The sequence below is a fragment of the Oncorhynchus keta genome, chromosome 10, assembly GCF_023373465.1.
Source record: "Oncorhynchus keta strain PuntledgeMale-10-30-2019 chromosome 10, Oket_V2, whole genome shotgun sequence".
In the NCBI taxonomy this organism is placed as follows: Eukaryota; Metazoa; Chordata; class Actinopteri; order Salmoniformes; family Salmonidae; genus Oncorhynchus; species Oncorhynchus keta.
The window spans coordinates 55,596,616-55,622,381 of NC_068430.1; the positions used below are offsets into that span (position 1 = coordinate 55,596,616).

Here is a 25,766-nt window from a genome sequence, read left to right on the forward strand (position 1 = left end):
GCAAAGCGGCACCACCAAGCAAAGCGGCACCACCAAGCAAAGCGGCACCACCAAGCAAAGCGGCACCACCAAGCAAAGCGGCACCACCAAGCAAAGCGGCACCACCAAGCAAGCCATGAAGACCAAGGAGTTCTCCAAACAGGACTGGGACAAAGTTGTGGAATAGTACAGATCAGGGTTGGGTTATAAAAATATCCAAAACTTTGAACATCCCACGGAGCACCATTAAATCCATTATTAAAAAGTGTAAAGGCACCACAACAAACCTGCCAAGAAGGGGCCGCCCACCAAAGTTCACGGACCAGGCAAGGAGAGCATTATTCAGAGAGGCAATAAAGAGACCAAAGATAACCCTGAACGAGCTGCAAAGCTCCACAGCGGAGATTAGACCACTTTAAGCTGTACACTCCACAGAGCCGGGCTTTTTTACGAAAGAGTGGCCAGAAAAAAAAAAGCCATTGTTTAACCCTTTCATGCGCGAGTTCCAAATATCTCTAATGGTCGCCCCAGCGTGAGTTTTCTTTTTATGCACGTGATGTTAGAACGTTCTCTCAATTCCAGGATGTGATTGTTTATGCAAACAGTACATTTAACCCTCAAACCAAGGCACGCATTCATGATTCATGAGTTGGTCTATGTTGGTCTGGGGATACAACCAAGTAATAGGACGTTCTCACACCGTACTTATCAATACAGATTGAGATACAGTACATTACTGTCGCACACAGTACTAACGATGAACTACAATTACCGGTGCTCTTCAGCCTGCTTAGTTACACTTCCGTGTTTAAACAGTAGGGGTCAGTGTTACACCGGCCTATCCCCTGCTGACAGGAATAGGTCCTGAGCTTTCCCTGCTAAGCTCATAGGGTCAGGAAAAACTCTAACCATTAACCATTACACATATTTCTTAGACTACTTATCCCTTTGAAAATGTATTTCTCAATAACTGCTTTTGTGTGGTTTTCAGTGGAGTGAATGTTACATTCACAGACCATGTAAACCAGGTTGCACCATGAACCCTAGTCAAAGGGTTTTGGTTTGAGGTAATGCTGATGCCAGAGTATCTTAGATAAGGCGGAACCATATTGCCTTTGTTTATGTGTGTGAGGTATTTTACACATAGATATGAGGAAGTTCAGGTTCCTTCAGATGGTGGGAGACATGTTCCATTTCAGCAGAGCTAGTTCACTGTGGTGCTCTAAAGCAGAGGTTACCAAACTTTTTAAAATTCTATTTTATTCTATTTAGTCTATGGGCACAAGCACTGTTCATGACACAAACTGTTCACACCCCTCTTGTTGGTGAAGAGAATTCAGCAGGTTTAAAGCTTCTTCGGTCTTGCAATCCTACATTTTTGCCATGTCTAATAGGTATTCATGCGATATTTGAGTGACTAAAATATTACAACAACATCTCTGGACTAAAAAACCTAAATAAGAAAATGTTAGCTGGGCTAGTTGATCTGGACATTTCTGACAAGTTATAAATAGCTCTACGGTATGTAATTACTAACATGACAAGAGGAACTGATGATGCACTACCCAATTTCAAAATTGCACCTTGGGCATTCCGCTATTACAACTCTCAAGAGTAATTTTAAAGTCGGACTGAGTTCCTGCACCCCACTGCCGACCCCTCGTGCCCCCTACACATTTTGGGAATCATTGCTCTAAAGCATGTCTGGAAACGCTGTAGGAATCCCAGACTAGATGAAAACAACACCCAGAATGGAAACCCTTAAGTGATTAATGCACCAAAATGACACAAACGCTGCAATGTTGTGTATGTGCTGAGGGCAGTTTAGAGTTATATGAGGTCATTGGTATAACTACTTTCAGACTAAGTTGTTTGTGTTAACACACTTGATCTACAACTTATACTTGCACTTATGTTGCTTGTTTTCAAACAACCTTAAAAAGCTAAACATGAAGTAAAATTGTACAATATCTTCTATACCTTGAAGGTCGAATCCGCATTTGGGGAAACTGCCACGGCGCCTTCTTGTAGTTTTTTGTTGTTGTTGATGAAATGGAGGATTGTCCGGTAGTGTGGTAAAACAAATATCTGTACATATTATGCTATTTTATTGCGTGTGCAATGATGTCCGAGGGGGGAAAAAAACAGTGTTCTTTATTTTCAGTAACTTCTTAGTTGTGGCATTATCCCAAACGGACGTAGCAGTTTGACCAAATAAGGATTCTAGCTTTAAAGGGGCAATTAGGGATTGGTACTATCAGAACTCAGGATAAGACCCAGATGCAGACAGCGCAAGTCACAAAGGTTTATTGACCCAAACACGGGGCAGGCAAAAGACTTAGAATGTCCCTGTGGCTAACTTTTCTATGCCCAACGAAATGGAGGTTGTCGTGGAAATTCAGTACTGAGAGAGACTTAGTAATTTCTTCAAATAATCATCTTTATTTAATATTGATTAATTATTGCAATAATGAAACCGTCAGCCCAAGAGTCTTGACTGTCGGACCGAGTGCTTGAATCATACAGAGAATACTGTGTCTTTATATACCCAACTTAAAAATGCTTCAACCATGGCTGGCTCCACCATTCCCAGATAGATTGGGGGTGCACCATGAGCCACTTTGGGCTCATCCTGTCTTGATCTGCCCCTGGCGTTATCTTAACCCCCCGACCCTGGCCTCATTTCCCAGGCCAGGATGTCTAAGGACCACTGATGCCTTTTGTTCTACTCCTCTCTATCCCAGCTAAACATACACCATATCTTGTCTATGGAATGCAGGCTCAATCAGACCAGAGACATATGTCTCACATGCACCACTAATCATAGAATGGAATGTGGATATTTGGTTTCTTATCACCGAGACATCAATCAGTTGTCAGCTTCAAGCCATTTCTAGTGAAAACCCATGTACTTGACACCCAGACTAGCTGCAGGAAGCTGGAGTTGACACCATACAACTCAGCATTAGGAGGACAGAAATACCTTACTGTTTGTTAAGTAAATAAAAATGAAATATCCACCAAATAAGGTGAATACATCATATTTCTATCACAAGGTCCATTTGTAAGAACCAACTATCAGAACCTAACCAGAACCAGACCATTACATCCAGATTTCCTGCTCAAAATGAATTATTGCATTTGTTTGCATTTTCCCCCTGGATCTGATTTACGTTAGCATTTTGCATGGTATGTCAAATTATGGATTACTACCTTTTCTCAATGAACCAAGGCCGGGTGCCTGTTTTTTAATCAGAATGCACATTGGCAGTATGGCGGAATGGCACCCCAATTCTTCATGGCATCACCATTCAGTGGAAAACAATAAGATGTACACTACCGTTCAAAAGTTTGTGGTCACTTAGAAATGTTCTTGTTTTTGCCCATTAAAATAACATCAAATTGATCAGAAATAATGTAGACATTGTTAATGTTGTAAATGACTATTATAGCTGGAAACAACATATTTTTTATGGAATATCTACATAAAGTAGGCGTAAAGAAGTCCATTATCAGCAACCAGCACTCCTGTGTTCCAATGGCACGTTGTGTTAGCTTATCCAAGTTTATCATTTTAAAATGCTAATTGATCGTTAGAAAACTTTTTTGCAATTATGTTTGCACAGCTGAAAACAGTCCTTCTAGTTGAGTATCTGGAGCATCAGCATTTGTGGGTTCAATTGCAGGCTCAAAGTGGCCAGAAACAAACAACTTTCTTCTGAAACGTGTCAGTCTAGTATTGTTCTGAGAAATTAAGGCTATTCCATGAGAGAAATTGCCAAGAAACTGAAGATCTCGTACAACGCTGTGTACTACTCCCTTCACAGAACAGAGCAAACGGGCTCTAACCAGAATAGAAAGAGGAGTGGGAGGCCCCGGTGCACAACTGAGCAAGAGGACAAGTACATTAGAGTGTCTAATTTGAGAAACAGACACCTCACAAGTCCTTAACTGCCAGCTTCATTAAATAGTACCCGCAAAACGCCAGTCTCAATGTCAACAGTGAAGAGGCGACTCCAGAATGCTGGCCTTCTAGGCAGAGTTGCAAAGAAAAATCCATATCTTAGACTGATCAATAAAATAAAATATTAAGATGGGCAAAATAACACAGACATTGGACAGAGGAAGGTTAGGATAAAGTGTTATGGACAGACTAATCTATGTTTGAGGTGTTCGGATCACAAAGAACATTCGTGAGATGCAGAAGAAATGAAAAAATGCTAGAGGAGTGCTTGAAGCCATCTGTCAAGCATGGTGGAGGCAATGTGATGGTCTGGGGTGCTTTGGTGGTGGTAAGGTGGGAGATTTGTACAGAATAAAAAGGATCTTGAAGAAGGAAGGCTATCACTCCATTTTGCAATGCCATGCCCTACCCTGTGGACAGCGCTTAATTGGAGCCAATTTCCTCCAACAGGACAATGACCCAAAGCACAGCTCCAAACTATGCAAGAACTATTTAAGGAAGAAGCAGTCAGCTGGTATTCTGTCTATAATGGAGTAGCCAGCACAGTCACCGGATCTCAACCCTATTGAGTTGTTGTGGGAGCAGCTTGACCGTATGGTACGCCATCAAGCCAATCTAACTTGTGGGATGTGCTTCAAGAAGCAAGGGGTGAAATCTATTCAGATTACCTCAACAAATTGACAACTAGAATGCCAAAGGTCTGCAAGGCTGTAAATGCTGCAAATGGAGGATTCTTTGACAAAAGTTTGAAGGACACAATTATTATTTCAATTAAAAATCATTATTTATAACCTTCTCAACGTCTTCACTATATTTCCTATTCATATTGACACTAATTTAATGTATATTTTCATGGAAAACAAGGACATTTCTAAGTGACCCCAAACTTTTCAACGGTAGTATACCTGTGGATTGTTCAATGTGAAGGGACTAGTTATATAAATAATTCCATGGTGTGCTAAGTGTTCATCAAGATGAATTCTACTATGGACTGGACTAGTTTCCAGGTACAGGGAGTTTTTACATGGAGCCAATGTGCGTTCTCATGTCTTGAATCAGTTTTGTGGAATGATTTGTATCTCTGGCTTCTTCCAATAATCTCTAGGTTCTGCCAATGTCTAACTATTTCATTTTTGTCAAGAAGATGGAAGTGAACCTTTTGACCTCCCTAACAAAATGCTCAGTATTTGCCAAAGGATTACTGATAGCAAGCCACATGTGGTAATGTTGCTCTTCATTGTACAATCACAGATGAAAGGTTTATATGCAAAAATACAAAAGTCCTATATTTCACAGCTTTGCATGCAAAAATGTATAATCAGAAACTCCTTTATTTGCCAAGTATATTTACACATACTCAGACTTTTACTTGAAAGTATTCAGACCCCTTGACTTTTTCCACATTTTGTTACGTTACAGCCTAATTCTAAAAAAGTATGCAATTGTTTTTTCCACGCTTGGCATTCAGGCCAAATAGTTAGAATTCACACAATTGTCAAGAGAGAAAGTCCTTTGTCATCCCTACTGACTCTGATCTGGCGGCTCACTAAACACAAATGCTTTGATTGCAAATGATGTCTATGCTTACCGTTAAGTAAATAAAGACAAGAAAATGGTGCAATCTGGTTTGCTTTATATAAGGAATTTGAAATGATTTGTACTTTTACTTTTGATACTTTTTCCACCATTGAAATAAATGGTTTCGTCAGACCAGAGAATCTTGTTTCTCATGGTCTGAAAGTCTATAGGTGCCTTTTGGCAAACTTTGGGTGCCTTTGACTGAGCAGTTGCTTCCTTCTGGCAACTCTACCATAAAGGCCTGATTGGTTGAGTGCTGCAGAGATGGTTGTCTTTCTGGAAAGTTCTCTCATCTCCGCAGAGGAACTCTAGAGCTCTGTCAGAGTGACCATCGGGTTCTAGGTCACCTCCCTGACCAAGGCCCTTCTTCACTGATTGCGCAGTTTGGCCGGTTGGCCAGCTCTAGAAAGTATTGGTGGTTCCAAACTTCTTCCATTTAAGAATAATGGAGGCCACTGTGTTCTTGGGTACGTTCAATACTCCAGAAGGTTTTGGTACCCTTCCCCAGATCTGTGCCTTGACACAATCCTGCTTCGGAGCTCTACGGACATTTCCTTCGACCTCATGGCTTGGTATATGCACTGTTATATAGACAGATGTGGGCCTTTCCAAATCATCTCCAATGAATTGAATTTACCACAGGTAGACTTCAATCAAGGTGTAGAAACATCTCAAGGATGGTCAATGAAACCGGATGCACCTGAGCTCAATTTAGAGTCTCATAGCAAAGGGTATACTTATGTAAATATATATATATATATTTTTTTCATACATTTACAAAAATATCTTAAAACCTGTTTTCGCTTTGTTCTTATGGGGTATTGTGTGTAGATTGATGAGAAAAAGGCTGTAACGCAACCATTTGGAAAATGTCAAGGGGTCTGAGTACTTTCCGAAGGCACGGTATAATCCTAGCAAACAGAGAATTTGTTTATCTATAGGTGATAAAAGAGATCTTGGAGTATAGAAATATGCATAGATTGTGAAACAACTGTATGTCTTTGTCTTCACTGGGTTTTATGGAGTGCAGGCCCAGGGTGGGTCCTCTACTTGCCGATGATGACATTCCTGTAGCCCTTGACGTGACACAGCTTATTGCTGTCAAAGTCGACCACCAGTTTCCGTTGGCCTGAGTGGGTGGGCGTGAAGTAGATTTTGACCTTGGCATCTTGCCCGGGTTCCACCGTGGAGTTAAGCCTAAGGAAGGTACACATTTAGAAGTTACTCTATCGACATACTCTGTAACACTCTATCATGCTGTATTCTCAGCATAACTGTTGAGACCATTGATCTTGTTTTCATGAACACCTTGGCTATCAATGGATGTCTTTAGCTAGTGGGATTGTAATCATTTAGCTGAGTTGACCAGCCAGGACTGTGTATGTATTGCTTCACTGTCTACAGTCTGCTCCCATCCAGCCATATACATATGTGTGAACTAGAAGTTACTTTGGATTAAAATATCTGCTGTAAATCTGTCATCGGAGGTTCTCAAACTCATTCAAACCTGTCTTTGTGATCAAATCCCTTCATATTCTCTGCCTCTAGGCAGTTGTCTCGATTGCGTAACACCACGTTGAGCCAAACATCTGGGGATCGCAAGTCAACCAAACCCTGTCATCACCACCATCTGAATGCTTGGATATCCAACTCTGACAAAGCGATGCTCTCAGAAACCCAATGGTTTTATATATAGTGAATAAATCCAGACAAACATTAATTAACTGGTGAAACAGCTTGCTTTTGCCTAGCCAACTCCCTAGTCTTTGATGTGAAAGTGTTACTTTTCAAATCAAAACACTTCTTTGAAAAGCTTCATGAATTGTGACCTTGGCAAGACACTTGGATAGTTTTAGTCTGCTTGATTTGTAGATGGCTGGGAATTCAGTATCCACCTTAGCCCTAATAAAGCTGTTACACTGCTTTTGACATGTAAGCGTTAATGTCTTCTACAGACATTTCTCTCCAACTACCAAAGCATGGACATACACCACTCGGTGACCAGATGAGTAGATGATTATGTGTGTATGAATTACATGTGGTTATGGACATACCTGACAAACTGCACTAAATGGCTATACCCTTTGACCTTTACTAACGTGTACTGTGTACACAGAAGCACATGTCCTGTTGTTAGTGTTTGGTATACATGGGACTTGATCTGTTATCAGTCCTTATTGGACATAACGTAGATGTCACACTGCCATGGTTGTCCTTACTTCTCAGTGATGATCTGTCCTCCGGTGAGGTTGGAACCCTCCACGGTGAAACAGCAGTTCTGCAGTGGTACTGGCAGAGGGTTCTGTAGAGTTATCTCAGCCACCATCTTACGGTTCTCTTTGGGTTCCCCAAGAATCTACAACGTAAGGGACATCACTTAATGCTCTGAGACGTTGCATTTCATCGGCTAGAGAAATGTTCCACCGATACAAATCCGACTCAAGCTTGCGATGCCAGCTAGAACCATTCTTTTCACATGGATATCTTGTCCTAGCATGAGTACTTCAAGGCAACTTTGTTTTCTTGGAACTGTGTCTACTTGGCTTGGGACCAAATGTTTGAAACTTTGATTCCCAAGTCAGACTACCCCGCTTGGTTATGCTGTATCGATGCATTAATTCATAAACTATTCAGGTTAACGATTGCATTTACACATTTTTATTGTATGCTTAAATCTTGTTTTTTTTAAGTGTTACAGTAGTGACCGACCGTACCCTGACTTTGATCTCAGGATTTTCCAGTACAACGTTCCTCACAGCAAGGTAGGCCTCTCGGGTGCCGTAGTCTAGGAGCAGAGCCGCCAGCCGGATCAAATTGTCCTCAGTGAGGTTCTCGGCATACTTGGAATAGTTCATTCTCAGAGGAACTCGCTTCTCTGGAGAGAGACATTTAGCTTAGAAAGTGACACACTCACAACTTCTCACATCTTGCCATGTTGACGTAGGCAGAGACACAAACCACTGGACATTTTGCATTCATTGACATAGATACACAGTTAGCATTAGACAGTGAAAGAACGTGAAGAGATACATCAGTACACAGTCTTATACTCGAAATGAGCTAGGTGTAAATGATAATCGAAACCAGAAGTAGATACAGTATATCACACTCATACATTTATAGACTGATCACTCCATTCTACAAAGCCAACTGACCTTCTCCAGGTGCCAACTCTACGTTGAGCAGGTCTTTGAACCCACAGTTCTCTCCCAGAATTCCGTTGTACGACACAGCTCTGGAGCCGAACACCAGACGGCACTTTTTCCCATTCGGTGTGTTATTCATAACCACGGCGAACACGTCAAAGTCGCAGCCCTTCTTCATCTCCGCAGAGACCTTGATAGCGATAAGCAGGCCAGCATTTGTTGGCTGCTGCAGAAGTTTGTTCTGGTGGTTAGCTTTTGTAAAGGCCTCCCTTTCCTCGTCAGAACCTGGGGGCACAAGAAAAACTAAAAGTTACACATGCTTTCATACTGTGTATAGCCTCTGATCAACCCGGACACATTCAGGGAAGTATAAGAACTTGCTTCCACACCAGAGTAGTCCTTATTGTCCTTCACCACAAATAGCTCCATACGCTCTCAGATTGTACATATAGTGAACAGACTATTACAAATATTGATACATAATATGTGATTTTCCTATCTGCTGTCTTGGGTGGCATATCGTGGTGTAATGTGACATTAGTGTGTCCTGATGCCATGTTACTTACAGTGGTGTGTTTGTTAGTTTGTCCATTTTCAGTCAGTGTGGTGCAGTGGTGTGTCATCATATCATCGACCCCCAAGCTTCCCGTTTCCTACCTCTCCTTCCCCTTATTATATCCCCGCCTTTTCACTCACAACCTGAGGCGAATTCAACAAGGCTTCTGTTGCGGCGAAAATGTTGCCCGGAGCAACAATTTCAGTCGAACAATTAACATTCTAAAATGTTTTGGTGAAACATCAAACAGCTACTTTTTGTAGCATACCTGTGGCTTTTTAGCGACAATATTCAAACAGCAAATGGCTTTGCTATTCCTACTACACGTAATAGAAAGCCCACATGGTCACTTGATTATTTGTAGTAGCAGTTTAGACCGAAACAGACGCTTATATTCGCCGCTCACGACCTTCTCAGACCGTTCACTAATGTTGGCGAACGTTCACAGCTAACACAAGACAAATGGAATATGTGAGCTAACGTTAGCTAACGTTCGCAAAACAATTTCCCTTGTTGAATGCACATCAGGTCAGCACTTGTTTGACTGTTGGTCACCCTACATAATAGGATGCCAGCCATGCCTGGCCCTATTGCCACGCTGCAAATGCTTATCAAGTATTGCGGGTCCTTATTGTCTGTTGTAGCGAAGCTCCCTACCCTCGGGGTACTTGTACAGGTGTGTGATGTCCTCTCTCCTATCACTGCCCACACTCTTCGTGCTGATCTTCAGGCCCACTTGGACAGAGCTAATGATCTTCTCTGTGCTGCCGTCTTTGCGCTTCATAAAGGTGTGCACGTCAGCGTTGACCTCCGCAAACACAAATGGGGCATCATATTTACAGGTGAGCTCGCCCTCCTTGATGGCTTTCAGTGGGATAGGGCCGCAGCAGTAAACTCCTGGAAGAAAGGGACAGTGAGTGAGTGGAAAAGTCATGTAATCTGCGAGAGAACTGAAAATGACACGTGTTTAAGTCTTATCTTAAGGCATATCTTTATGTCTACTAGTAAAATATGTCGATTAGCGATTTAGCCGTTTCTACACCAAATCCCAATACGTAACTTTAATGGTATCAGGGGAATCAATACACATTTGAATTGGGGTCAGGCCCTTTTATGGGCTATTCTGTATTTGTTGGGGTATTATAGTTGGTGTTATTCTCAATGCCTTACCTTCACTCTTCTCCTGAGGTGTGGGGTCCATGGCCTGCCAGCCATCATAACCTGGTTTAAGGTCAGGTCTGGTCATCCAGTTCTCGACCCAGCAGTGGTAGTTCCTACAAAGAAAAAATACCAACTCTGGTATGTTCCCATGGTGAATTAATCAGACGGAGAAAAAAAGACAACCTTTCGATCCAAGTTGGAGCACACCAGAGTTGCGGACATTCCTTTCTGCTTTGATATATTCCTTTTTGCTTCTGTCCTGCAGCTGATAAGTTGGATGTGTATATTTTTCTTTCTTTTTTTTATAGTTCCTCCAAGGACACAACAGCCAAATCAAATCAAATTGTATTTGTCACATGCGCCGAAGATAACAGGTACATTATCGTGAAATGCTTACTTACAAACCAACAGTGCAGTTCAAGAAAAATACATATTTACTGAATACAGTACATTTTTTAAATAAAAAGTAACATAATAAAATAACATTAACGAGGCTATATGTGCAGGGGTACAGGTTAGTCGAGGTCATTTGTACATGTAGGTAGAGGTAAAGTGACTTTGCATAGATAATAAACAGTGAGTAGCAGCAGTGTAAAAACAAAGGGTTGGGGGGTGTCAATGTAAATAGTCCGGGTGGCCATTTGATTAATTGTTCAGCACTCGTATGGCTTAGGGGTAGAAGCTGTTAATGAGCCTTTTGGACCTAGACATGGCTCTCCGGTACCACTTTCCATGCGGTAGCAGAGAGAAAAGTCTTTGACAATTTTTGGGGCCTTCCTCTGACACTGCCTAGTATAGAGATCCTGGATGGCAGGAAGTTTGGCCCCAGTGATGTACAGGGCTGTACGCACTACCCTCTGTCGCGCCTTACGGTCGGATGCCGAGCAGTTGCCATACCAGGCTTACCAAGCATACCAAGCTCTCGATGGTGCAGCTGTAGAACATTTCTTGGTGTGTTCGGACCATGATAGTTTGTTGCTGTTGTGTACACCAAGGAACCTGATGTGGACACCAGGAAACTCTTGACCAGCTCTACTTCAGCCCCGTCAATGTTAATGGGGGCCTGTTTGGCCCTCATTTTCCTGTAGTCCCCGATCACCTCCTTTGTCTTGTCACATTTGAGGGAGAGGTTGTTCTCTCTGACCTCCTCCCTATAGGCTGTCTCATCGTTGTCGGTGATCAGGTCTACCACTGTTGTGTTGTCAGTAAACTTAATGATGGTGTTAAATCGTGCTTGGCCACGCAGTCGTGGGTGAACAGGCAGTACAGGAGGGGACTAAGCATGCACCCTTAAGGGGCCCCAGTGTTGAGGATCAGTGTGGCAGATGTGTTGTTTCCTACCCTTACCACCTGGGGGCGGCACGTCAAAAAGTCCAGGATCCAGTTGCAGAGGGAGGTGTTTAGTCCCAGGGTCCTTAGCTTAGTGGGCACTATGGTGTTGACATCGCGCACCAGCTGTTATTGACAAATAGACACACACCCCCAGCCCACTTCTTACCAGACATAGCTGTTCTGTCCTGCCGATGGACAAAAAACCCAGCCAGCTATATATTATCCGTGGTTTCGATCAGCCACGACTCAGTGAAACATAAGATATTATAGTTTTAATGTCCCGTTTGTAGGTTAATAGACCTTTCCAGATTGCTGTCTGGCAAAAGAGCAGGACATTTGCTCATATATCCTCCGGAATACTTTGACTATTTCCAGATTGTTGGCTAAAAGGCATGAGTAAATTTAATCTATTCTACATAATCGGCAAGATGATTTTCATCTTAAAATCAGAAATGACTGTATTTTGATTTAGTATTTTTATTTTACCTTTATTTTACTAGGCAAGTCAGTTAAGAACAAATTCCTATTTTCAATGACAGCCTAGGAACCGTGGGTTAACTGCCTTGTTCAGGGGCAGAACGACAGATTGGTACCTATGGAATTGATCTTGCAACCTTTCGGTTACTAGTCCAATGCTCTAACCACGAGGCTACGGTGCCGCCCCAAATAGCATAACCGTTGAAAATTGTAAATATACAATCATTTACCCCCAAAATATACTATTTAGAATGTATTTCTACAATACGTTTCAGTTCATTTACATCTTAAAACACATATCTTAATCAGAAATTACTGTTTTTTTCCCCTGTCATTTTAGCCTGCCAAAGCAGTTTTTTGTTACCGTTTTTGTCACTCTGACTCTTAATGTAAATGTCTGGATTTTGACATCTTTTGATGTCTTTTTTCAGTTCATGTTTGGCACCCTGTGCTGCCACACTTTTGATCGTGTTTTTATTTATTCATTTTTTTACAGTGAAAAACAGTATTTTCCGACTATATACTGCACAACATCCTCTAGCTCTGTGTTGAATTGTTTTGAGTGGAAATTCAGTCACTCGTCAATTTGATAGTCCTGAGTTCTCACCATATCATGTCTCTCGACTTCTGAACAAGTTGTCCGTTCTCATCCACATAGCGCTCTATCACCAGGTTACTGTTGGTGTCATGGGCTGAATTATAGTTGGTGACCACTCGACAAGGGATGCCCAGGGCTCGTGAAACTGATAGGTCAGAGAAATAATGTACAGTTAGCCAGTACTACTCAGGAACTATACTACTACAAATTTAACATATGGCATTATAAACACATTATACACAAGTAGTTCATAGAATGTGCTACTTAACGTGTCTTGTGCAAAACTAAACATTTTTATCCTACATCGCGATACAGTATGTAAACATGCTGTTAGCGTTTCTATCCGTTCATGTCTAACCTGAGCAGGCCACTGCTGCAAACACCCAGCATTGGCCAAAGCGCACAGGTTGACAGGCATTTGTGTCCCAGTTCCGCAGGATCTCCACACTGCCCTTCCATGACAGGGGGCTCACCCCACCGTCATAGTCGTCGGTCCACCTGCCTAGCAATACCCCTTTGTCGTCATTACAGTTCACCTGAGGGACATGGACAACAATGGTCAGGCTCTTCATTTCACGTGAAATTTGCTTTGTTATTTTGAGCGGTGCCATTTGCCATCTATGTTGAACTGCTGTATGCACTGTAGTGTGTAATGTAGTGCATGACAGGATGGGAAACCCATTTGATGTGATCTCACCATGGCACTGAGAACTCTGGACACATAGATTGGGTTCTTCCTCCCTGAAGCGTCTTTCCCAGGGTTACGCAGGCACTTGGGGTTCATTTCCAGGATTCTCAGACAAGCTTCCAGGATCCCATCCTCAAACTACACAACACAGACAAAACAAACAAGGAAAGATTGACTACAGATGTCGCATCTTAATTTGATCACTCTTTTGTTGCTTAAATTTTCCTACACCACAGGAAATGGAGATTATTTTTGTGATTTACAAAAAATGACTGAAAATTCATACTGACACGCAGTTCTGTTAACAGTATTGCACTTTTCATGTAGCCTACTTTTGGTCAGCTAATATCCTAACTACCAATCAAACAACGTTATGAACCAAATGTTCAAATTATGTTTCTGCAGGATTATTTTGCTATGACAACATACCTGTACTGTAGGTCCAATTTAAGGTCCTACATCTGTACATGCGAATATATTGAAGTGACATCTCAAGACAGGAAGTTAAAGCTTGGTCGCAAACGGGTCTTCCAAATGGACAATGACCCCAAACATATTTCCAAAGTTGTGGCAAAATGGCTTAAGGACAACAAAGTCAAGGTATTGGAGTGGCCATCACAAAGCCCTGACCTCAATCCCATAGAACATGAAAAAGTGTGTGTGAGCAAGGAGGCCTACAAACCTGACTCAGTTACACCACCTCTGTCAGGAGGAATGGGCCAAAAATTGACCCAAATTATTGTGGGAAGCTTGTGGAAGGCTACCCGAAACATTTGACCCAAGTTAAACAATTTAAAGGCAATACTACCAAATACTAATGGAGTGTATGTAAACTTCTGACCCACTGGGAATGTGATGAAATGAATAAAAGCTGAAATAAATCATTCTCTCTACTATTATCTGACATTTCACATTCTTAAAATAAAGGGGTGAACGGACCTAAAACAGGGAATATTTACTAGGATTAAATGTCAGGAATTATGAAAAACTGAGTTTATGTATGTAAACTCCCGACTTCAACTGTATATATATATATAATATAGGGCTGTAAACCTGTCACGTTCTGATCATAGTTCTTGTGTTATTTCTTTGTTTTAGTAGGTCAGGACGTGAGTTGTGTGGGTATTCTATGTTTTGTGTTTCTAGGTTGGGTTTGTTGTTTGGCCTGATATGGTTCTCAATCAGAGGCAGGTGTTAGTCATTGTCTCTGATTGGGAACCATATTTAGGTAGCCTGTTTTCTGTTGGGGTTTGTGGGTGGTTATTTTCAGTCTTTGTGTGTCTGCACCAGATAGAACTGTTTCGGTTGTCATTTTGTGTTTTTGAAGTGTTCAGTTTTCCATTAAAAAAATGAACACTAACCACGCTGCGCTTTGGTCCTCTCTATCTCCAGACGATAACCATTACAAAACCCAAACAAAAAGCGAGGTGTAAACCTCTAATAAATACAAGGTACGAGACCCGTAAAAACAAGTGCACACTAACACGGTAACATGCAAACCGATACAACAGAGTACAGGAAATCCATTCCAGGTGACTACCTCATGAAGCTGGTTGAGAGCATGCCAAGAGTTTGCAAAGGTGTCATCTAGGCAAAGGGTGGATACTTTGTTTAACACTTTTTTGGTTACTACATGACTCCATATGTGTTATTTTATAGTTTGATGTCATCCCTATTATTCTACAATGTAGAAAATAGTAAAAAAGAATAATGAAAATCCCTTGATTGAGTAGGCGTGTCCAAACTTTCGACTGATACTGTATATATTTTCTAAATGGAAGTAAACATGCAAGAGTGAGCAAAAGGTCAAATAATGATCAAAGGATTAGAAGTCTTGCTTCTTGACTTTGATTCCCTCCTGAAAATAACAGGCACAAATGCTTAGTGATGCTGGATACCAGTTACCTGCAAAAGATGTATGCAACTATGACACACACCCATTAAAAACAGAGCTGTATCAACAACGGAATCAGGGTCTCGATATCCTACAGTGGGATTAACATGATCTGTCAATCATACACTGATTGAACCAATGGAAGTGTCTAAATTTGGAAATCGATTAGCCTGAAATTGATTTTTCCAGTAAGCAGTTGACAGGATGTCCCACCCATCACAAGTTCCTCTGAACCCTATTTTACCTTTTTAGCAAACTTGTCAGGCCACTGATACGTAAAATAGGCAACACTATCTCTATTTTGAATGTTAAGAGCACATATTTTGATAACGGACCATTTTTCCTTATTGGGGGTAAGCTTGGGCCAAAGTGGAGCTGATAGCACTTGTGTTGGTGTTGGTACCTGGCCAAAGTTCCAAGGTGTAGGGATGAGGTATTTCCAGCTGCCTCGGTAAATGATACCATCTTGAGCCAAGACGTACTCCGTCAGTTTCTCCTCACTGTCCATGTACACCACATCGCCTGTTGCCAAGAGACACAAATAATACTGTAATGAGGTATCGTCCTCCATAGAAAAAGACAAGCTCCCAAAATAGCAAATGGAATGAAGGATGCCTCATTATGTGCTTGCAGTAAGAAAACACTATTTCAACATGCACAGGGTTTATTGAAGGTAGATCAAAGTTTTACAGCTGCGGAGAATGGATATGCAAGATGCTCTTTGAATAAGGAAGTAGTCTATGGCACAGTAGATGTAGATGAAGAAATAAACAGACTAGTGGGTCAACTTCCGCAACAACTAAGAGCATTACAGTGCGAAGCTCAACTTCTCCTCTGTTTTGGTGCGCTGGTTACCAGGCTGTGAACTGCATAAAACTAACCATGCACATGTGCAGATACGGTGTCAGAGCGAAGTCTTGATTCTCTCTCATCTCAATATCTGCGGTGCTGCTCGTGGCAATGCCATTTGCTGAGTGTACCTTCAAAATGCCCTTTTTTTGCAATATTTATTTAACCAGGTAACTTGACTGAGAACACATTCTCATTTACAGCAACGACCTGGGAAATAGTTACAGGGAAGAAAGTATGAGCCAATTGGAAGCTGGGGATGATTAGGTGGCCATGATGGAATGAGGGCCAGATTGAGAATGTAGAACACCGCCAGCAGTGAGATGCAGAATGGTATGCTGCTGGCTCAAACATGCATGGTAGAATTGTCTCTAATTAATGAGACTACCTGCTGTTTATTTACTTTGTTGCCAATTGGGACACAATTTCTAAGTGAAACATGTAGTGGTCCTTCTGTGGCTCAGTTGGTAGAGTATGGCGCTTGTAACGCCAGGGTAGTGGGTTCGATTCCCGGGACCACCCATACGTAGAATGTATGCACACATGACTGTAAGTCGCTTTGGATAAAAGCGTCAGCTAAATGGCATATATTATTGTAGATATAGCACATAGTAGGGCACAAAAAAATCCATCCCCATTCATGATCATCATATCCTCTCCCAAACTACCACCCATCCATCCTGTTCTCCACACGTTGTGATCCTTCCACTGCTATAAGCCCGAATCTCTCCATTGATCATGTTCTCTGTCTATGTCATAGAGACATCTAAAGGCATTCCCTCGCTGTACTGTACATAGGCCCCACTACACTGAATGGATACACTCGCAGAGAGCATGACTCAAGGAATGTTTACCCACCTGTGCACCAAGGGTTATATAGCAGCACAAACTCCACCAAGCCCCCCTGACCCAGGGTCAAGCGCCAGCGTCCGATAGGCGCGTCCGGGGGGGAACAGATGGACAGGGACACCATGTACCCGGGGGGACTGGTGACTGCGGCACTCCAGCGGGAGGTGTCGATTTGGTCAATCAGACCAAAGGAGGCCCGTGTGCCATACTGATCACTGGGCTGGGGACCTGGAAGAAGACATGGAGGAGAGAAAGAGACAGGGATGGAATAGGAACCGTTGAAACACAGAACTGATGTTTGTGAAAAGGAATACATTGACACCTTTCTGTTTTCTCAATGACATTCAATTCAGCATTGAAAATAGGTGCAAGTTTAAGTTTGTTCCATCTGAGCGAGTCTGGCCACAAGTCAGAGACCACTATGATGACACACCAAATTAGTTTTATGGATCCTTTAGGTCTTCTAATGCCGCTAAAGGGGAAAGTAATCCAAAAGTAATGGAAACTAATCAGATTACATTGCTGAGTTTGGGTAATCCAAAAGTTACGTAACTGATAAAAAGTTGGGACAATTAACTAGCAATTGTAACAGATTATATTTTGAAAGTAACATACCCAACCCTGAGGGTAAATAATGGTAGAGGAGGCAACTAACTATTCTGCTCAATACTGGTATCACTGACAATTGGACCAGGCTAAAACAGTTTCCCTTTACTTAAAACAACATTAGACTTCACCATCATATTTTCTTCCTCCCTATTGTCTTCTAGATCACAATTGCCATTGTAGAAAATAAACAAGGTCCCAGTGCCAATAGAAACACACAATTATGCATTTCCATAGTACCTTTGACATTTCCTGACAGACAAGACCCAGTTAAAAAAATGTTCTCAATTCCCTGTTCAAAATCTAAACAGAAACTTAGTTCCAAAATATGTAAGGACATTTAAATAGCCAGGGTGAATACCTGCTTAAATTTGTATTTGATGAAATTAAAACAGTCTATTGGGCATGGCAGCAACGTCTCCCCACTGGGCACAGACGTCAGTTCAACAAACGGTTTTTATTTACATTTGGTTGAGTGGTCAATTAATGTGAATTCAACGTAAAAATCAACAAAAACCTGTCACCATGACATTGGATTTAGGTTAAAAGTTGGTTTTCTGTGTTGATTCAATATTTTTTAAATGACGTGGAAACAAAGTTGAGTGGGGATCAAGTCTAAATCTGCTCATTTGAAAATACCTCATGCATGCGCTGCTCCTTAGTGTGTAGCACCATATCAACAGACTACGCTCTATTTTGGTATTGTTTTAACCTATGATTTTTAAACAACATTGAGCTAGCGCCTTTCACACTGAATTGATGTCAGCTAACAACCCAGTGAAAACACAGTTACCTGTCTCCACGGTGAGGTCGAGTGCACTGCCGCCCGGCTGGTATCCCCCCGAGCGGAGGTGCAGGTTGATGGTGAACGGCTGGCCCCTTCTAACGATCAGCTGCTCCACCCCGTTGAGCTCCGTACGGTGGTCTGTGTTGTTGAACTCACATTCCAGGTCCCATCTGGCAATTTCCAGTGCTGGGAGATGGATGAGAAAGAGAGAGGACTTCGTGAATGGAATGACCTCAGGATTGACCTCTTAACATCTACCCAGCCAGTTACAAGGGAAAAGAATTCTGCTCGAATTCTGCTGTTTGTTCTTTTGAGGGTATACTCTAGGCCCACCTTTATTATAGTATGGTTTAAGACTTTCTGACAAATGTGTTTGTAAAAAGCGCTATATAAATAACATTTATTGAATGGCTATCTTGGTGCCTCAGTGGTGGGCCAACCCTCCCCTTGCTTTTAGGACAGTAGGGTCTATACAGACTTTCTATGTCTTCAACCAACTTGACTCTTCCAATTGCTCCTGGCTCCCCCATCTCAACACTTTTATTGATTTTTGACGTTTTACACAAGAGAGAAAATGAGACAACGTACGTTTCTTTTGTCACTGCCTGCTAGGCGAAGTGCGCAAGCAAATATTGTGCTCGTCCTTATCCCCCGGCCTCGGTTGTGACTAAAATCCCACCTTCTGATGTCCTGTTTATACCGTAGGAAGAACTACAGTCCCTCTGCTTCCTCAAGACAAGACAGTGTGTTGTTAAACAATCTTGGGCATTGAAAAAACTTGATGGAAAATGAACGTGCGGTGCCAAAGGTTACACCCATTTAAACACTGACTGACAAGTATTTCGGCATGTTTGTTTTTATTTACATGCTGCATTATAGCTTGGTGTTTTAACACTGACCCCTGTTTAACATTTCAAGTGTTAAGCTAAACACACTATATTGGTTCGCATCCTAATTGCCTACAGGACAACATAACGCCTCTTTTTCATACAAACAGCTAAGAAGATGAAGTTACATTGACCATGTTACACAATCAGAGATATCTTCTTTAAGGTTGCTTTCCTTAGGGTGCTTGTACACCCTGGCCAGGATGCTACTTCTTGAAGAATGTCAGGGCGCTAACATTTATGGAGCTTAAGACCATCTGGATAGTATATCATCTACATTTGGCCGACAGCATGTTTCACACCTTGTAGTTTACGTTGACATTTAAGTCATTTATAGCAGTCGCTCTTATCCTGAGCGACTTACAGTAGTGAGTGCGTACATTTTCATACTTTCATACATACTGGGAAAGTGGGACTTAAAGGAGACAAACTCCAGTCGTCAGTCCAACTCTGGGGCATTATTAGCTCATCCTAAAGGGAAACATAGTAACCCTATTTTACTCAGCCATAAAGTATATCGGAGCGTGTGCTTTTGCACACATAGTGTAACGCTTGTCGTCTGGAGATAGAGAGGAGGACCAAGGTGCAGCGTGGTAAGTGTCCATGTTTCAAATATTTTAATGAACACTGAAAACAAAACAATAAACAACCAACGAACAGTCCTGTATGGTGCAACACAACACTAAACAGAAAATAACCACCCACAAAACACAATGGAAAACAGGCTACCTAAATATGGTTCGGGGACAACGATTGATAGCTGCCTCTGATTGAGAACCATACCAGGCCAAACACAGAAATAGAAAATCATAGACAAACTAACATGGACAACCCACCCAACTCACGCCCTGACCATACTAAAACAAAAGACAAAACAATGGAACTAAGGACAGAACGTGACACATAGAGGCAACAGGCCTATAAAATGGATCTATCAATGTCATAATCTGGGGAGCATTACGGAGATGAATAGCAGATGAGAGGTGGTGAACCAAAATGTTGTTTTTTGACAACACAGGCAAAGGCTAAATCAATGGGATGGTAAACTGCAGTTTATTGCTGCGTGTCATAGTCGCATTACATCATTGGTGTCAAATAAAATACATTTTTATTAGCCACTCTAGCATTGTGGTATGAAAGATAATATGCCATCTGAATTGAAAGGGTTTCTGTAGGTAGGGTGTAGTTATTGTTGTTTTGGATTATTCCACTGTTTTAATTGTAAATCAATGATATCACCGTATTACAGTCTGCTAAAATAATAAATTGACAAAGATTAGTACAAGCAATGAGTGTAGAGAATGTGTCTTCCCATTTGGATTGTCACATAACCCCATTGAGTGAAGCAACAGTACTACTATGAGGTCGCCATCTCCATCATGTCATCACTCTTGGCTTACCCTCCCTTGTTTTGCTTCCAGTCGACTAACCTTGACCACCCCCACATCAAGGCCCGTGCTACAGGCCGAGCAGAACTACTGGGCCGGCATAAATCCAATAAGGCCAGGGCTATGAAGGATCCTAGTCAGTAACATATTCACAGAGGCGGGTACAGTAAATCCCAGGAAAAATGAATTCCATTCTCTCAGCTATTACAAGCAACTTACCCAGCCTAGTCATGAATGAAGCAGGTCTCTCTCTCTCCTCTGACAGTTGTAAAAGCACAACACTGTGTCTCAAATGCCGTCCCACTCTCTGTTGGAAATGTGGTATTTCGTTTTTCCCTTCATACCGGCAGCACTGTGCACTCCTGGGAGTCAACATAATCGAGCACTTTGTGCATGTGTAGAGAGAGACACATTGTAAACAGGTGACACTTATTCCCCATTCTCTAGCTGTTTCCTTAAAGCACATTGAACCACACTGCCCTGCATGGCCCCAAAAGATGAGCGAATGCTGTAGTATGCAGCATGCAGCTTAAGCTTAGAGACATTTAACAATGTTTCCTTGTACTATCATGGCAATAAAAACAGAAATACTTTACTCACATAAATATACCCTTTGCAATGAGACTCGAAATTGAGCTCAGGTGCATCCTGTTTCCATTGATCACCCTTGATCCCCAAGAACGCAGTGGACTCTATCAATCTGGAAGAATTTTGGAACCACCAACTCTTGGCCGCCTGGCCGAAAAGCAATCGGGGAGAAGAAATAAGATTCTCGGGTCTGAAGAAACAAAGATTGAACTCTTTGGCCTGAATGCCAAGCGGCACGTCTGGAGGAAACCTGCCAACATCCCTACGGTGAAGCATGGTGAAGGAAGCATCATGATGTGGGTGTGTTGTTCAGCGGCAGGGACTGGGAGACTAGTCAGGAACGAGGCAAAGATAAACGGAACAAAGTACAGAGAGATCCTTGATGAAAACCTGCTCCAGAGCCCTCTGGAACACAGACTGGGGCGAAGATTCACCTTCCAACAGGACAACGACCCTAAGCACACAGCCAAGACAACACGAGTGGCTTTGGGACAAGTCTCTGAATGTCATTGATTTCACCTGGAGTCACCTGGTCAGTCGAAGTCATTGAAAGAGCATGTGTTCTTAATGTTTTGTACGCTCAGTGTATATGTCAATATATTAGGCTTAGGTGTAACGGATGTGAAACGGCTAGCTTAGTTAGCGGTGGTGAGCGCTAAATAGCGTTTCAATCGGTGACGTCACTTGCTCTGAGACCTTGAAGTAGTGGTTCCCCTTGCTCTGCAAAGGCCGTGGCTTTTGTGGAGCGATGTGTAACGATGGGTGACTGTTGTTGATGTGTGCAGAGGGTCCCTGGTTCGCGCCCGGGTATGGGCGAGGGGACGGTCTAAAGTTATACTGTTACATAGGCATGGGTCAAACTCATTCCAAGGACAAAATGTAGTGTGGGACAGTTACTGGTTGCATTTACAGCTGCTGTCATTTGCTATTAATAAAAGCCCAATTGTCCCTTAGCAACAATTAACTCCCCCTGAAACACAAGGGTGTAACATTCTTCAGATGTTTGCTATACGAAACAAAACTGACAAGGTGCGAGAGACATCATTAGTGTCATCAGAAATGGTCATTCAGAAAAATGAAATGTTGGTTTTATATTTATAATAATCAAATGATGATCTATATGCATAGCGACGGGAAGTAGGGGTGCTGAAGGTGCTGCAGCATCCCCTGATGAATTGAAATAATTTTGCCATAATGATATAATTACTGGTGTCTAAACACTGACTGAATTTGGGCAGCACACAGCCTGGCGATTTGACTGGTAAACTCATAGGTACGCTCAAAATGGCTGCCAGTCCAGACTTGAATGGGCACTGTCATTCTATGGGTTCCATTTTTATGGATTCTATTTCTCTTCACACTGTCAGTAAATAGCCAATAGGCTTTTCACAAATTTCAAAATACAATTGTGGGCAATACGTTTGGAAAGCAAACGCCTGCTGCTTAAAAGAGAAGGCTAATCTGTCAGTACACTAGACGCAACATTTTTTTTTCTCAACAACTCAGACGAACACAGCTGTTTTTCAAAGTAGCTCAAGCCTATCTTGAGACCATCACCATCACTAGGCTATGAATATCCATGCTATCTTCATCATTGTGTAAGTCAGTGCCACTGGAAAGTTGATTTAGTAGCCTATTGTAGCTGATATATATATATATGTCCTCTTTATATTGTACATTCTGTATCTCCCTTCTTTTTATTGACCCTGGGCCAGGTCAAGACAAGGTTGTTTCTATTGATCTGTCTGACAGTGGCAGAGACACTCATTTAGGTCATTTGGGTAGTAGAAAAAAATATTATTATAATGTCATGTCAGCCTAAATGACTTACAATTGCATGAAATGGCCACATGTTTCTGGACCCTACTAAAAAGAATCCACATGTTTGTAAATCCTGTTTGCCACTAGCAAATGCGATGACAGAATGCATTATTAGAGAAAAAATGTACCCCACCCAAACTCACAAAACATCTTCTCGTAGCTCTGTCTACTGTGTATGGACCATGTTAAGTTGGTAGTTATGGTTTAAGCATTGGCCATAGGAAAATATTTGTTGCTGGACTTTCACACTGTTATAGCATATCCTAGGTCATCAAATGACAACCAGCAAAACTATTTGCTGACATAATTCGTCTATGGTGGGGGGTGGGTCAGATTTCACTTTGCCTCTTCAGTTTTTAGCGTTTTTTTCCAAACAAAGCAATTATTCTCCAATAGCCTTATAAGGCAATATGGAAATGCTCTAAATTCTTCAAATATTTAGGAACCAAGTTGTGGCTCAGCCCTGCATGGAGTAATTTATTTTTGGAAGCAATAACATAAAAATAACAATAACAATAAGAATAACAATAACATGGGCTACTTTAGTAGGATATGTTACTTGAGAATGTTTTTATTTATTTTTTATTTCACCTTTATTTAACCAGGTAGGCTAGTTGAGAACAAGTTCTCATTTGCAACTGCGACCTGGCCAAGATAAAGCATAGCAGTGTGAACAGACAACACAGAGTTACACATGGAGTTAACAATCAACAAGTCAATAACACAGTAGAAAAAAAAGAGTAGAAAAAAAAGAGAGTCTATATACATTGTGTGCAAAAGGCATGAGGAGGTAGGCAAATAATTACAATTTTGCAGATTAACACTGGAATGATAAATGATCAGATGGTCATGTACAGGTAGAGAATGAGTCAGAAATAAAGAAAGTCTGCCACTGTGTAGCCTAAATTTTTGTTGATATTGCAAAACATGTATTTGTTGTTTTAGCATACTGTTTATGAAACAGAAACATGTAATTCATAGTCGCTAGCAAGTTCAAAGTTACGTTCAAATAAGCAGTAAATTGGGTGATGCAAGCACTACAGAAGAAGATTCGCTGATATACAATATTTTCAATATAACATTATAAATAGTCTAGTTATTAAAATCTTACCTTGAGCCATGTTCGCGTTGATCTACAGCCGGACAAGAGTCTGGGGTATGCTGGCTGGCAGGGGAGATTAGGTTATTCTCAATGACTGTGTCTATTACACTGTGCGGCGCTATTCAGACTAAACGAAGGTCTTATTTGAAGTGGTCATGCGCGTCACCGAAAATCCTTGGAACTGTAGGCTACTCTTGCCATATAGCAGCGCACCAAACATTGCTGAAGGCGACAGCATAATGGTTGGGGAGTGACGGCGCTTCCCTAGAACCCCCGCATACGCGCGCTCACATGCATGGAAAGGGTGCACACACACACACACACGTACACACACAGACACACGTACACACACAGACACACACACACACACACACACACACACACACACACACACACACACACACACACACACACACACACACACACACACACACACACACACTCTACTGAGACCACCTATAGTTGCATAATTTACAACATTAATTTGTCTGACAATAGGGAATAGGGAAGTCATTTTCATGTATGTGTGGACATACTTTAATGAATAAAATGTCGGAGTGACTGACCGGTTGATGTTTTGATAAGAAATAATTTGATATTTTGCTGTGATTCTTGCTTTATCCAATAATTTCTTCTTGGGGTCAAAATGACCCACGTTGTTAATCAATGTATATAAAATGTGTTGGTAATTTGAGAGTTAATGGAAACATTGTATGAGTATTAATTACGTGATAATGCCTGAGAAGCTGGTGTTTGGAGGATATATTGGCACGGGTGTTGTTAGGCAAACCGTGCCAACATATCCACCAAACACCAGTCGTTAAGTATTTCTGTTTTGTATCTATGGACACAACCAAGGTGTTCATTCTAAATGTTCCATTGGCATACTGGCTGGCAACGTTCTTATCCTTTGCTTGCTTGCAAGCCAACTATGGCTAACTTGTGTCAAAAAGTGGAGCCAGAATAACAGCAAAGTAGCTGCATTTGCATTTGTTTATTTATTAATTTATTTTACTTGTTTATTTATTTATTATTTAACCTTTATTTGACTAGGCAAGTCAGTTAAGAACACATTCTTATTTACAATGATGACCAAAAGGCAAAAGGCCTCCTGTGGTGACGGGGATAATATATATATATAGTATAACTTTATTTCAACAAGGAACACAGACTGAGACCAAGGTCTCTTTTACATCAGGGCCCTGCGTATACATGTTTACACATACAGTTTAGGTACAATGATTAAGAAACTACACAAGACAAACAAAACGATCACAGATAACACAACAAAATACGGCTGCAGATTGTTACATTTACACACAGGTTATTCCCCTAACAGCACAATAACGTGATTTACCCGAAACAGTTACAAGCAATACAAAAATAAAAATCCTCCAATAAATGTGTAAAATGGGCAAGGGGGGGGGACAAGAGTCTCAAGTTTAAGTTTAGTCTGCAGGCTATTCCATAAGCAAGGAGCGTAACAGGAAAAGGCAGCCAGACCCAAATCTGTGGA

At 41.6% G+C, this 25,766-nt stretch overlaps 1 protein-coding gene across 1 annotated transcript; it reads right to left on the minus strand.

Annotated features, from left to right (window-relative positions):
- Positions 1 to 2,398: 2,398 nt before the first annotated feature.
- On the minus strand, positions 2,399 to 24,465 carry LOC118388994 (protein-glutamine gamma-glutamyltransferase 2-like). The gene is made up of 13 exons (XM_035778644.2): positions 24,260 to 24,465; positions 18,471 to 18,650; positions 17,081 to 17,299; positions 15,777 to 15,895; positions 13,489 to 13,617; positions 13,150 to 13,327; positions 12,801 to 12,936; positions 10,394 to 10,497; positions 9,881 to 10,120; positions 8,677 to 8,952; positions 8,236 to 8,396; positions 7,741 to 7,877; positions 2,399 to 6,718 (listed from the first exon to the last, which is right to left on the minus strand). The coding sequence occupies exons 1-13, from the start codon at positions 24,267 to 24,269 to the stop codon at positions 6,568 to 6,570; spliced, it is 2,040 nt and encodes a 679-aa protein (XP_035634537.1). The 5' UTR covers positions 24,270 to 24,465; the 3' UTR covers positions 2,399 to 6,567.
- Positions 24,466 to 25,766: the final 1,301 nt, after the last annotated feature.